This window comes from Oscarella lobularis, chromosome 1, assembly GCF_947507565.1.
Source record: "Oscarella lobularis chromosome 1, ooOscLobu1.1, whole genome shotgun sequence".
Taxonomy (NCBI): Eukaryota; Metazoa; Porifera; class Homoscleromorpha; order Homosclerophorida; family Oscarellidae; genus Oscarella; species Oscarella lobularis.
Window position 1 is genome coordinate 7035127 of NC_089175.1, and position 14652 is coordinate 7049778.

The 14652-nt window shown below is 44.9% G+C and overlaps 3 protein-coding genes across 5 annotated transcripts; 1 reads left to right on the plus strand and 2 right to left on the minus strand.

Moving 5' to 3' along the window:
• The first annotated feature begins 555 nt into the window (after nt 1-555).
• LOC136197746 (calcium-activated chloride channel regulator 1-like) lies at nt 556-4243 on the plus strand. The gene is made up of 9 exons (XM_065987569.1): nt 556-1053; nt 1107-1235; nt 1292-1378; nt 1441-1620; nt 1777-2292; nt 2349-2660; nt 2720-3431; nt 3491-3790; nt 3844-4243. Exons 1-9 carry the CDS (start codon nt 616-618, stop codon nt 4170-4172), a joined length of 3003 nt encoding a protein of 1000 aa, XP_065843641.1. The 5' UTR covers nt 556-615; the 3' UTR covers nt 4173-4243.
• LOC136197707 (ATP-dependent translocase ABCB1-like) lies at nt 4177-10506 on the minus strand. Its single transcript, XM_065987528.1, has 25 exons — nt 10411-10506; nt 10005-10332; nt 9893-9941; nt 9237-9706; nt 9018-9189; nt 8838-8962; nt 8673-8789; nt 8560-8614; nt 8447-8508; nt 8342-8393; nt 8183-8293; nt 8008-8133; nt 7749-7952; nt 7524-7694; nt 7315-7476; nt 6702-7196; nt 6549-6650; nt 6421-6498; nt 6279-6362; nt 5922-6226; nt 5725-5865; nt 5194-5545; nt 4914-5138; nt 4710-4856; nt 4177-4652 (listed from the first exon to the last, which is right to left on the minus strand). Exons 2-25 carry the CDS (start codon nt 10157-10159, stop codon nt 4362-4364), a joined length of 4251 nt encoding a protein of 1416 aa, XP_065843600.1. The 5' UTR covers nt 10160-10332; nt 10411-10506; the 3' UTR covers nt 4177-4361.
• A 205-nt stretch (nt 10507-10711) lies between these two features.
• On the minus strand, nt 10712-14578 carry LOC136197756 (uncharacterized). 3 transcript variants are annotated; one of them, XM_065987581.1, is made up of 4 exons: nt 14495-14578; nt 14161-14423; nt 11865-14091; nt 10712-11803 (listed from the first exon to the last, which is right to left on the minus strand). In XM_065987581.1, exons 3-4 carry the CDS (start codon nt 13603-13605, stop codon nt 11109-11111), a joined length of 2436 nt encoding a protein of 811 aa, XP_065843653.1. In that variant the 5' UTR covers nt 13606-14091; nt 14161-14423; nt 14495-14578; the 3' UTR covers nt 10712-11108. The 3 variants fall into 3 exon arrangements, with proteins under 3 accessions (XP_065843653.1, XP_065843660.1, XP_065843668.1); XM_065987588.1 differs by having other exon boundaries at nt 14161-14418; nt 14495-14544; XM_065987596.1 differs by lacking the exons at nt 14161-14423; nt 14495-14578 and having other exon boundaries at nt 11865-14002; nt 14048-14091.
• Nucleotides 14579-14652: the final 74 nt, after the last annotated feature.

The following is a 14652-nucleotide window of genomic DNA, read 5'->3' on the forward strand; positions in this document are numbered from 1 at the left end:
CGGGTGGCGGGGTACAAGGACAGACGTCATTGATGAATACATTAGGATCGCAAGTGGGATGCCCCTCCCGCCTTGGAGAGTGAGATCAACACGGAAGGACGACCATGGACACGGTAGGAAACACAAATACAAACGTCAATATATGCAGACCCACTGGACCGAATATAGAAAAACGGACCACACGGAAGATCGAGCCAAGAGGTCACGCAACCCCGACTAATCGGACTAAGAGCCCATAATGATTCATTTCCTCCACGCCTCCCTGACATTGTATTGCCCGAGGCGAGACCTATAGGGGTTCAGTCATGGGTGGAGCAATCGATTCGCCGAATAACTCCATCGCGTGAGTCGGCTTTCACCGAAACGTGACTCCTAATTACTCATTCTATTTTGAAACGCGTTATCCCCTGTTGGTCGGTAGGCGCGTCACGGTGCATCCTCACAAAGCCGCGTACGGCCGCTACTGACCGATTTCCTCAGTACCCGTGCATAGTGCGGTGGACAAGGGTCACGACCCACTTACCCAATGAAACGAACACGCCCCGACGCGAAGAACACAATAAATAGAGCGCCGATTCGAGAGAAGACTCACAGACAACAACCACACAGTGGAACATGATGAGTACAAGCCCTATACTCGCTCTACTATCCCTTCTCCTGATCGGCTCGACTTCGCGAGCCATTCGACTCGATCGAAACGGTTACAAAGACGTTCTCATAGCGATCAACGACGAAGTGCCGCACGACGCGACGCTCGTCAAAACGATAACGGACGCGTTTACGAAAGCATCGGACTATCTCTACAAGGCGACGAAACAGCGAGCCTATTTCGACGAAATAACGATCGTCGTTCCGGAGACGTGGCCCGACGACAAAACGTACGCTTCGGCGACGGCGACGGAGACGTTCGACGTCGCCAAAGTGCGAATCAATCCGGCGGAGGAATTTTTTGGATTTGTCAGCGATCGCGCCTACGTCGAAGCGGCGACGACGGCGTGCGGCTCCGAGGGATCGTATATGCATATTACGCCCGGACGATTGACGGACCCCAGAGTGCGTCGTAAAATTCTATTTATTTATTTAACTTTAATGCGGATGCTGTTTAGTGGGTTAAGGCGAGTCCGCCCTATCGGATGATCGTTCACGAATGGGCTCATCTTCGCTGGGGCGTCTTTGATGAGTACTTGCAGTACGGACTCGATTTGGATGGTCGACCGGCGCGGTGTCCCCAGCGAGTACGTAATGAAATTAGGGACCACGAGGGAGGTTATTAATAGAGTTCGATCTATAGATCAATGCGGAGCGACAGAACAATCGCTGGAAGTACGATTTGAAGGGGTCGACGGGATCGATCACGTGGAAACAATACTACAACGATGTATGTATATAGTCTCTCTCATACTGTAGTACACGTGGAGTGACGTAGATATATATATATAGGTTATCAACTTTTGCGACGACGACGACGACTCGCGCACGAAACACTACAGGGAAGCGTCGAACGCTCAAAATCGTTTTTGCAACATGCAGTCCGTGTGGACGGTCATGAAGACGAACGAGGACTTTCTAAACGGGGCCAATCCGCCGCGCAACGTCACGTCAACAACGCCAACATTCCGAGTAAGAAATTCTCACAAAAGTGACGACATCAATTAATCTAATTAAAATTTAATGACGTAATTAATTAATTAATTAATCGGCAAAGAGTATCGTTGTAATTTAATGAAATTAATTTTCATACTACGACGTCATAAATTAATTCAATTAATTTTTTAGATTGTTCGTAAGAAATCGTCGGAAGCCGTCGTGCTCGTGCTCGACGTTTCCAAGGCGATGGCCCAGGACAATCGCTTGACTCATCTACGTCAAGCGACGAAGAATTACATTGATACGGTCGAGAGCGGAACGTACATCGGTATGATATTCTTCAAGAATAAGGCCGGCACGCGACGACGTCTCTTTCAATTGACCAATCAAAAGAGGAGAGACCGCGTTACGAAATCGCTTCCAACGCAGGCTTTCGTCGAGAAGGCTTCGTTTAAGAAGAGCGTCGCCGCGGGGATTACCAAGGCTTTGGCTATGCTGAAGAAAGCCAAGGTTGAACGACAGCAGATTGTCGTTATTACGGATGGGGACGAGAATATGAGACCGTTTTTGAATGATTCGGCTTTTTTGAAAAAAGTCCGGAAAGCGAACGTGAAGATTAATACCATCGAGATCGGGTCCTCTAATCCTGATCTATCGAGCATCGCTCTCATGACCGGCGGGAAAACGTTCATGAACGCGGAAATGGTGAAGAGGAAATAGAAATGGGCCCCACTTAATTAACTAAATCTTACATTTTCTAGTCTTTCGAGCCGTCCGTTTTCGACGACGCTTTGATTGAGATCCAGAGAAGTGCCGTTCGGCTCACAGAAAGGCAGTACTTCACTTCATCGAGCGTCGTCGCAGTTTCGGCGCGATCGACGAAGACGATCGACGCTTACGTTGATCAGGGACTCGGATTGGAGACCAAATTCCGCTTTGCGTGGACTCCCGGATCCATACGAGAGACTGCCGTGACGATACGCGTTCGAGATCCCAAGGCGAAGGAACACGGGAATATTGAGTGCGCTAGAGATTACGCCATGTGCACGCTGGTCGTGTCCGGATCTGCACCGGTAAAAAAATAATTTCCAAACCTGATTATAATTTTATTCCTGCCTTTCGCTTCATATAGGTTGGAAAATGGCAGATAACTGTTGTAAGTAAATCGGACGCCGACATGATGTTCACCTACTCGGTGACGTCAAAAAAGCAATCTAAACAAACGCCTATACGCCTCGAGACGTTCATGACGTCACGCGATGTGGTTTACCCGACAACGCCCATAATCACAGCCGTTCTGACGAAGGGAAGTCTTCCGATCATAGAAGCCACAATCGTTGCCGTGGTAACGACACCGACAGGCGAAGTATTGAATATCTCGTTGAACGACAACGGAATGGGCACCGATCTATTCGTCGACGACGGTTCCTATTCGGCGCGCTTTACCCAATTCACGAGCGACGGAAACTACAACGTGAAAATCATCGCCACAGCCGATCACACGATCAATCGACCGGTCGTCGCGAACATTCAAAGGGAAGAGTGGACGGCTAAGAAAGCGAAATTGGGAAAGCCGGTTATACGAGACGATTTGGATTTGACCGATTTAACTCTGTCGGAACAAATGCCACCTCCATCGCGAAGTTTCGAAGATACCATCACCGTCGAAACGCCTATGTTTTGCCGAACGGAATCGGCTGGAGCGTTCCGAGTGCGCGGTTTCGTTAAAGGCGAGAATAAGATTCCGCCCGGAATGGTGACCGATCTGAAAGCGACTCTTGAAGAAGACGGTGCCGTTCGACTCAATTGGACAGCTTCCGGTTCTGATATGGAAGACGGACAAGGTAAAAATAGTGAAACTAGTTTCATTATACCTTATTTTATCAATATTCTTTTCCTTTAGCTGATCGATATATCGTCAGTGTGAGCCAGTCTTTTGACGATTTGGTCGACAAGTTTTCCAAGCAGATCAAACTCACGCGAGTGCTGTCCGGATCGAGAACGAATCTTCGTTCTCCTCGACAGTCGGGATTGAGTGAATCTATTAAATTTCGTAAACCCATATCGAGCAACGTCATCTACGTCGCCTTGAAAGTGCGCGATCAACACGGCCTCTTTTCCAACATATCAAACGTCGTCAAAGTGACGTTTGATGACGAATGCGAATGTCCCGTAAACCCGCCCATATGCAAAAACCCGATAGGTAAGAAAAATAAAATACACGTAATAATAATTTCTAATATAATTATTTTATAGTGATTTACGGAACGGTGGAAAAAAATGCCGGTAACACGGTTAGACTTGGTTCCAGTTTGGAATATTTAAAAACGGGATTCGGTTTGTCCGGAGGAAGCTTTGCTCTTCCGAGCTTCAGCGAGTTGAGCGTCAACGCGCCCAACGAAGCCCCGGATGGATGCGATTGTGATAACGTCATCGCCGAAGGCGAATCGTACATTCTCACCGCGTCGTTAAACCCGAAAACGTTTCAATTAGAAGTGAATAGCAAGAGCTACGTTAGAAAAGTCAGTGCTGACGACGTTACGAGAGCCAAGCAAGAGGCTCGTGACTTGATAAAGAGCTGCTAAAATATTTATACGTATTCGTTTGTGAAATAACTTTTTTTGAAGACGACCAATAAATTATTGCATACAATCTACGAACTCGTGGTGCGATATCTAATCATAACACCTAACATTTGAAAAATTAAAACCTTCGCATTAGTAGAAACTATGGTTTAAGTAAAACTATGATAACCTTCGCCGTCCCTAAGTTATTTAGATATCGGAAACGGGCTGACCGTCTTCGGTCCAACGTATTTTCTCCCATATTTCCCTATGTAATTTCATTTCTTCGACGTAACGTCGCGTTCGCTCGTGTAAATTCGCGCCCGTTAGTCTATAGTATACGCCCTGTTTTGATAACAATTCCTCGTGGTTACCCATCTCGACGACGCGTCCGTTTCGTATGACGGCAATTGAATCGGCGTCGCGTATCGTCGAGAGACGATGCGCAATGACGATGCAAGTGCGACCCTCACGCGCCATATCGAGTGCATCTTGAACGACCTGGGTGGGGGAGCCTCTATTATATTTTATTATTTTAATTAGATTTCTTTTTTATGCCTTTTCGTTTTCCGCGTCCAATGCGGATGTTGCTTCGTCGAGAAGCAATATTTGAGGGTCGCGTAGCAAGGCTCGCGCTATGGCAACGCGCTGCCTTTGCCCACCGGATAACTGGACCCCATGTTCCCCAACAACAGTCCCATATCCCTAGGGGATAGAGACTCTCCATAGAGACAAGGACCCTATATTACCGTTCCTTCTTACTCTTGGAAGCGACGTTATGAATCGATGTATGTTCGCTGCGACGGCCGCTTCGACGATGTCGTCCATGATCTCGGCGACGGGAGGCGAGTCGTCATCATCATTGATTCCATAGGCGATGTTTTCAGCGATCGAACAATTGAAGAGCGTCGGCTCTTGATTCACTATACCAATGTTCGATCGAAGCCACGCTAAATCGTAATCCTTGACGTCACGACCATCAAGAACCTCAAAAAAATTAATTATTTAAATTTAAAAAATATACGTTTTTCTTTTTATTTACCACTTGTCCGTCTGCGACGTCGTAGAATCGTTCAAGTAGCGACACGAGCGTGCTCTTGCCGCATCCGCTTGCGCCGACTACGGCGACCGTTTGCCCGGGTCGCACGAGCAGGCGAAAGCCTCGCAGAACGCGCCGCTGGGGACGCGTCGGATACGAAAAAACGACGTCGCGAAATTCGACTTGCCCGTGTATCGTCGGCGGCGCGCGTCCGCCTTCGCTCGCGTCGATCGCCGGCGTACGATCGAGAATGTGAAAAATGTGCGTCGCCGCCGCCTTCGCCTTCGCGTAATCGGGAGCGAACGTATTGGCATTTCCGGCCGTCAGAGCGCAGAAAACGATCGCATTAAAAACACTATTAATTCAATTAGTTAATTCAATTAGATAATTCAATTAATTATTTAATTAGGTTATTTAATTGAATAATATACTTACGTAAAAACGTCGAAGTAGTACTATTAATTCAATTAGTTAATTAAATTAATTATTTAATTAGGCTATTTAATTGAATAATTAATTGTTTGAAATACTTACGTGAAAACGTCGAAGTAGTGGAGTTCGCCGTTGGCGACGAGATAGCCGCCGAAGCGAAAGGCGACGGCGTACGTCCAAAAGAGCGTCGCTTGCGTGAGGGCGAACGTGATGCCGTAGACGAAACTGTTCTTCATAGCAGCGCTAAATACAAAGACTATATAGATCCTTAATAAATGTGGTGTTTATTGTTTAATTACGTGTGTGGTACTTTGAGTTGTTTGCTGTACATTTCGTAGAATGTTTGCTCTTTGGTGAGCGCCGCCACGGTGCGAATATTGTCCGTTGCACCGGTAGCGATTTTACCTAATTCTTCGGCGTATTTACGATGTTTCTTCGCGTGACCCGTATAGGCTTTCATCTGAAGCGTTCCCGCGATCGTGATGATTGGCATGCAGGCGAGAATGACGAGAGCGAGTTTCCAGCCGAACACGAAGGCGACGATGAGACCGGCCGTCATGTTCGTACTCATATCCACACCCACACCAATTTGAATACCAGACGCCTTAATAAAATAAAATCGATTATATATAATTATTAATTTTTTTGTCCTTTACTCCTTGGACTAGAGACGCGTCGGATGAGAGACGTGTTGTTAGAGCGCCTGTTGAATTCTTTGGATGATCAAACCAGCCAATTTCCTAATAAGGTTTAACTTAGTTTTTTTTTCTTTCCTCTCCCCTTATGTTGTGTAGTCACCTGTCTCAATATGGCTCGAAATGATAAGGCTCGCAATCGCATCGTCAACTTCTCGCCGGAAGCAGCAAAGAAACCGGTCTAAGAAAATATTAATCAATAGAAATTAATGACACGTGACCTAATAATACCTGCAACATGTGCGAAACGCCGGAGAGAGCGCCAACGGCAACAAAAGCAACGGAATAGACGACAGCTTCATCCAACAACTCATCCCCCTTCAAACCATACGTCTAAAGAAAACGGATAAATAAATCAATGAATCAATAATTATTTGATTTTACTTTTAAGACTTCTCCTAGTAGAACGGCGAATACGGGCCACGTTCCCCCGCTCACAATCGCCATGACAGTACCCAAGAGAATAATCTTCATTTCCGGCGAATTCATTCGCATGATTCTCATGAAGGACGCCTCTTCCATCTTCTCCACAACCGCATCCGAATCGTCACCTTCGAGACGCTCTTCACACAAACTATCCTCATCATCATTCATATCAACAATGGTATCCGTAATTCCATCATTAGCAAAATCGGTTACGGAGTGACTCCGCCCCCACGCAATCCCCTTGAGGGAGAGACAGCTCACTTGGGACGCCGTGCGCCGAAGTGCGCGCATCGAACGAACGGAACGAAGCGACGACGAATTGCGTCCTTGGACTTTCGATCGTACGGCGATGAGAGGATTCTTTCGAAGACCCAACCACTTGGGAGGGGGCCCCATCAGATCGTCAACACCAGAATCGTTGACGTCATCATCTTTGACGTCGCCAAGAAGACTCTTTGAAAAAACAATAAATAAATAAATAAAAAGTCTATATCTATGTTTGCATTCAGATCTAATTTTTAAAAAAATAAATCTCTACCTCTATCTCTATATACATATATTGAGATCTTACTTGGGCATTGACTAATTGTTGATAGACGCCTCCTAAATTGATGAGCTGCGCATGTGTGCCGTGTTCTGCGACGCGACCATGTTCGATTGCGATGATGAGATCAGCGTTTTGTACTGTAGTCAATCGATGAGCGACAATGATTGTTGTTCGTCCAGCTCTCGCCTAAATATGTACATTATTTATTTAATTATTGATTATTTCTTTGTGACTTTGTCTAATGCTTCTTGGACTATATGTTCGTTGTGGGAATCGAGAGCTGATGTTGCTTCGTCTAATAAGAGAATTTTTGGATCGCGGATTACTGCTCTTGCTATTGCGATGCGTTGTTTCTCGCCACCAGACAACTGGGTCCCCCTTTCGCCCACGAGAGTATGATAACCCTATAAGGAAAAAAGATTAATAAGAAGAACCACGTGCTTTTTTCTCTCTCTTGCTTTAGGCAGTTTCGTTATGAATGAGTGCGCATTTGCGAGTTTCGCCGCTCGCACCACTTCCGTCTTTGTCGCGTCCTCTTTCCCATACATAATATTCTCTTCGATCGTGACGTCAAAGAGGATGGGCTCCTGACTGACCACGCCTATCTGACGTCGTAGCCATTGGATATTTAATTTTCGGATGTCGTGGCCATCCAATTTGACCTAGAGAAGAAAACGTGATCATAATATTAGAGAGTAAAGAATATTCTTTATATACTCTTCCTGCCGTTGGATCATAGAATCTTTGTAGGAGTTGTATCAGCGTGCTTTTGCCGCATCCACTTGCGCCCACGAGCGCTATCGTTTCCCCGCTATTTACACTGAACGTGATGCTGTTTAATATCTGTAACAACGAATTAAATATGTGTTAAACATTATTGATTATTATTTACCTTGATGCCCGGTCTCGAAGGATAGGAGAAGTCGACGTCTATAAATTCAATGAGACCTTGAACGCTTCGTAGCCGCATTCCCGTTTCATCAGAAGAATCAATTTTCGGTTTCTGTGCAAAGCGATTTATTGATGAGAACGTGGTCATGAGAACGCGTACGTGATTCAGTATGGCAAAAAGACCGGCTGCTGCTCCAGTAGCAGTAGCAAACCTAAAGAAAATATATAAGTCTATTAATTAATTAAATTCTATGTGATTCTTTACTTGAAAAAATTCGGAGCAGCATAACCCAGCATAAACGTTCCAATCAAGAGAGCATAGAAAGTCTGTAGAACACAAAAACGTATGTAGATAAATGCTACATATTTATTTCTCACCGTGAGAACATTTCCTGGCGTCATTTCTTCTCTCTCAATGAGTTTCGACCCATACCTATATAAAGAGTGGTTTGCGTATGTATGCATGCATGAAGTCTAGATCTATTACAAACCAAAATGCCAATGCAAACATGCTGAATAATACAAAATATACACAGCCAACTGCCACGCCCGATGACACGCCCTTCTTCCTTCCCAAACGACGTGCATCATCCAAACAAGCTTCATATCTAAAAGAAATAATTAATTATTTTTATTAATTAATTAGGGATACATGCTTTGTAGCTGCTTTGTTTTGGCCTCCAAATGCAGTCACTGTTCGAATTGCGGCCAGAACTTCTTCAGCTATGACTCCGGCTCTTCCGTAGGCCGTTTGAACTTGAGTCGAAAACCTCGCCACCATCTAAGAAAATACATAAATAAATACGGATTAAAATGATGAGTGTTTCTCTTTTCACCTTGGATATGAATGCCAGACTTATGATGAGTAAAGGAACAAGAGATAGGACTACGAGAGTCATTTCCCAGCTTTTCCAAAACGCTATTCCGAGACCGGCAACAAAGGAGGCAAGCCCTTGAATGAACACGCCCACTTTGTCACCAATCCCCTCATGAACTTTTTCAATACCACTAATAGAATAATCATTAGGAAGAATTATTTATTTATGATGGCTTACTCGACCAATTGACTCGTTATTTCCGCATGATTATGCAAATCAAACCAGCCAACTTCCTGTGCCAAAATGGCTTTAAAAACAGCCTTTTTCATTCGAGTAATTTGCCTCTGCGAAGCCATAACCCAAAGAGAAATTTGAAAGAAGGCAAAGACAAGCGTAATCGCTCCAATAATAGCGAAATAAATCGCCCTCTTTGCCATCTCCGATTCAAAGGGAAGACAATCAGGTTTACGCATTGATCCATTACAAAACATGACACGTGACCGACTACTATCCAAGGCGTTGGGACCTTGGATGAGATCGAACGTCGCGTCGGGTATGGTGACGTTGTTGCCTTGGAAATGATTGATAAACGTGTCGATGAGCTGTCCGAGATTGATGCAGACGAGCGGCCAGCCGAGACCGTGAATAATAGCGGAAACGCTTCCGAGAAGAATAAATATGACGTCAATCCCATCAGCGAATTGATACTAGAAAAATAAATAATTATTAGGAGAAGTAAGTTTAAAAAAATACAAATATAAATAACCACAGTATATAAATATATAATCTAATTAGGTAGGTAAGTGGTTTTCCTTGCGGTGAGACTTCGTGATGCGTAAGGGACTTCTTTCCCCCCTCTCTCAATATGTGAGACCTCCTTGTTACAATCTTACCAAAGTGTGATAAGAGACTGGCTTTAGTTTCGGTTCCACGCGACTCGAACTACGAGAAATCATACGTTACCTTATAAAAACATCGTAGGGCTTCCCTTTTTCTTCTTCGTACCTGTCTGATACTTTGCTGGAGCGATGTGTTGTCGTTTTCCTTCGTTTCGCTTCCCCGTTGGGGACCCCGTTCGACGTCGACGTCGTTTTCGCGCGCCACGACGCTTTGTGGACGTCGTATTGGCGTTGGCTTCGGTCTGCGGCGCTCATTTCCATCTCTTTAGGCGCCCGCAAACCCGGAAGAGGCGAATAGGCGTGGTCTCGTCGAACAACGGCTTTCTACGAGCGAAATCGATCGCTGAGCGTCTCGTTCGACTCTTCGATGACCGAACGAGTGGCTCGATGTAGCGAAACGTCGCGACGAAGCGCCGTGGGGGAGATAGCGCGAGCTGAGATGATAAACAACGACGTTATACCGGTAAGGGGACCCACCGAGTCGACGCGAGTGCGTTCGACCAGAAACGTACCTCAATAAATTAAAGGGTGAGGTTTCTTGCGGGCTTCCGCGGCTTCTCCCAGGAGGAAAGAAAACGCAACTGGCCTCAGGAGATGAAAGCGATCACGTGATTGACTAAATCAATAACCTACACATGTATGTTTCAGCATACCACGGTACTGTAAAGGCGAACGACCAGAAACCAGAAACGAACCTCAATAAATAAAGGGTGATTTTTCTTGCGGGCTTCCGCTGCTTAATTCTCCCCCAGGAGGTAAGAAAACGCAGCTGGCATCATGAGATAAAAGCGATCACGTGATTACTACAATCATGTATGTTGAGCGTACAGGCGCAAAACTATTCCAAAAATTGAAAAGACTATACAAACCGAGAAAAGAATCAAAACTGGGTATTGCTGTAAGACAAAATCTGAAAACTAATGTACCGTTCCAAAGAAAACGTGTAGCCAATTGCAAAAAAATACAAAAAAACAAAAATCGTGTAAACCAAGGATAACTAAAAGTAAAATAAAAGAACTAGAAAGCCGAAGTAAAAGGAGATCTCAGATAAAAAATGAAAAAGAAAATAGCGACTCTAGCCATGTAAAACGGCTTAGGCCGTAGAAAAGTGATGGAAACACCGCGTCTTCACTTGCAAATACAGGACAGAGATGAGAAACAGGCTTACAGCGCATGAAATGTGTTCACGCGCTAGAGCACCTATTGTACATTACGTTTCACATTTATCTACGACAAACTTTGTGAAGATCTTTTCCGCTACCATTCGAAATCCCGCTCGAATAAGAGATTCGCACAAAGCTGCTACGGTAGCTTCAGAGCCGTGTTTTTGAAGCCAAGCGTCGAGCATACATTGAGCTTGATCTCGCACATCTCTTGGGTATTTTCCCTCAAATCGCACAACGTCGCTGTAGCGAAACTTCAGTTCATATGCAACATCTTTCCATCGATAACCGATTTCGTTTGCGAGACAATTAATTTGAGAGACAAACCGAGAAAGATCCATTGATTGATTAATTAAAATAGAACCCCTAGCTTGTAGTTGTCCAAACCAAAAGTTGATTTGAAGAAAATCTTCACGATTCGGAGTCACAAGTTCATTAAACGGATTGAAGAGATAGGTATCGTTTGGAGAATATTCTTCCTCGCCACTATAAATCACAGGAAGATCACTGAGATCAATACCCAACTCCTTGCCAATGTGGCTGGTTTCTCTTATTTGACAGCATATGTTGTATTCGAAGCCTCGCATGCCCTGCTGACAAACAAATTTCATTTGCCGCCGAAGCTCGTTTTTTATCGAGACCAAGAACTTGCAGCCAATCTTATATTGGTCCTCTTCATTGATAAAGCGAATTGTTAGAGCTATCCATTTGCCTCGGCTTTGATACAACAATTCAACTTCAACTGCCAATTAAAAGAGGAAAACAAATCATTGCAAAGAATTCTAAGACAATAAACTGCGTACCTAGCACTGACGATTCCTCATCTTTCACGAAAAAGATACACTGATGACGAGAAAGTCGCGGTTTTATCGGATACAATTTTAGAAAACGGGTTACAAGACGGAAGTAGATACATTCCGGAACAAACTTCAGCTTCGTAGGAATGACAATAAGAAGAGCAGGGAATAAAGACGAGTAAGTGTGCTGCTCCCAGCGAGTTGGCGAGAAAAGAAGCAACTGTCTTAGCATTGACGGAACATAAAATTCATTTGCAGACAATTCAGCCAGGGGTGCGATGACGTCAAGAAGTTTCAAAAGCCGAACGATCAGTTCATTTTCATTTTCAATTTCGTCCAGGCTGTTGACCTCTGAAGAGCCGGCCTCATCGCTAACTGAGTTCGCTGCTTGTCTCATTTGCTTGAGGCGATACTTCATTAGTCCGATAGACATTATTCCTGTTTTTTTGAGCCTATTCCACTGCCGTTCCAGGATTGGACCTGGCTTAGCAGCCGTCACAAACGCCGAAAGAGCTTTGATTACCCAAGTAGGACTCGTGAAAACAAAGTCTTTCAAGCTGTCTACTTCCGGGTAGAAGAGTATTGTTCCAACATTGGCAAGAAACTTTAGCGCCGCCAGGATTTCGTCGCGATTCGATATAGCACAGATGCTCGGCTTCTGGGCGATCTCTGCTATTTCGTCCACTCTAGCAACAACTGTTTTCATGCTTTTCTGCCAGCGGAAAAGAAGACGTTCGAGGTACACCCAAAATAAAGGCTGTTTTTGAATTCTCCTGCAATACGTCGACGCCATGCGGTCCACTCTGCGTCGAATCTCCTCAACACCTCTGCAAGGAGAACCTGACCCAGATACGGAATTGTCTATTAGGAAAATTCGCTCAATGAAATGAATCATCTGGCAAAAGTCTTCATCGTCTTTCCTATCTTCGCCTCTTTTTGGAACGACGATGTGCTGGACAAAATCGCTGTCACTAAGAAGTTCTTCCAAACGCTGTCCTTGCCGGCTTAACCATTTACTTACAGCGGCTGAATCAGGAAACCTTTGCTTGTCGTTCTCCACGACGTCTCGGTGTGAACCAACAGCAAATACTGGTGGAGGCTCCACCTCCTCGTCCTCGCCCAGCCAATAATCGCCTCGCACCGTTTCCTCGTGACACGCTGCGATTGATCCAAACCAGTACAGTGGAAAGTCTTCATTCCTTCGTATCCAGCCCAAATCGCTCGAAAGGTTAATTACCTGACCATCAGGTGAGCGATAAAATGACTCAGCCTCATCCGATAGAGACTTAGAGATGTCCATTACAACCATATATATAGTTAAATCAAAAGTGCTACTGTTCGGCATGAGAGCAGAATGAGTGGCGGGATAAACTTCTTGTCCGCCTAAATCCCATAAATCGCGAACGCTTATCGTTCGTTCGCGGAGATCGCTTTCACTCAGTTTGTCTGCTAGGAAATCGGTCACCAATGCCTGTTGATTATGAGTGAGCGTTTTTGCCTCTATGCACACCACTTCCGCTCGACGTTCCGATTTCGTTTTGACCCGAGAAGCGCGATGATGGGCTTTTAGAGCTTCCTTCAGTTGGGAAAGAGGCTTTTTGACTTCGGCAGAAGAAATCGGCTTAGAAGCGCTCGCGGTCAACGCCGTCTGCTGAAGATTACTACGATAGCAACCTTCTGCAATAAGGGGATCCAAGTACTCTTTGTTTTCGGTGGCTTTCCATCCGCTGGCCGCTGTGTGGGACATTGTGACAGCGGCACCTTCTGTGCTTGCTTTCTCCCTCTCAAACGGTCGGTTTAGAAGAGAGTCGACGAGGCACGACTTACCAGCTCCATCTTGTCCAACAACTATTACACGAGATCGATTAATTGACACGAAGCCGCGCTGTAGAGCTTTGTCATAAATTTTTTGAAAATTGCTTGAAGAGTCTTCAATGCGAAGGCAATGACGAAGATCGCCGGATATAATAGTGACGTAAGCGGTCACCGTCGAAACTTGTTAATTGTCTAATTCGAATTCAAAGCTATTTTTGCTGGTCAGTCGCTCCGGATTGATTTTTTTTGCAAACCACGACCACGTTTCTTACCTGTTCAATTAATCTTCATCATGACGTTCTAGAAGTCTCCTTCCCTTTTCTTTGTTCCTATAGAAACCAAATTAGAAAAAATTTGGTACCATTCTTTTTTGCCTTTCCCATGCCTCCGTGGCCATTGCGCAATATGCACTTCTTAGCTACGAAAAAGAGTCAAGCACTAGATTGTATACGTAGCTCATTGATTCTATTCCAGTGACTCATTTTACCATTTTACGGAGTAACATCGTTCATATCTTGGATTTTATATAAGTGAAAAATGAAAATTCCTTCAATTTTCTTCCATCAAACGGTCTCCATTCACAGCCTAGACGTAATTGCCTGTTTTATAAAAGTAAATTATTTCTGTTGACGATGTGATCATGCAGACAAGAGGCCAGCCGTGCTACGAGCAAAATCGATCGCCGAGCAGCTTCTTTTTGAAGGCTTCGGCGATGGAATAAGTGAATTGATGCAGCGAAATGTCGCTAAGCTGAGATGATAAAGACGGTGTAACGGTAAGGGGCACCGAGCCGACACGAGTGCGAACAACGATAGACTTACCTCAATAAATTAAAGCGTGGGGTTTCTTGCGGGCTTCCACGGCTTCTCCACGAGGAAAGAAAACGCAACCGGGAGATGAAAGCGATCACGTGATTACTCATTAACCTTCACGTGTTCTGTTTTGAGCGTACAGTAAGTGCACAAAAAATACTATTCCA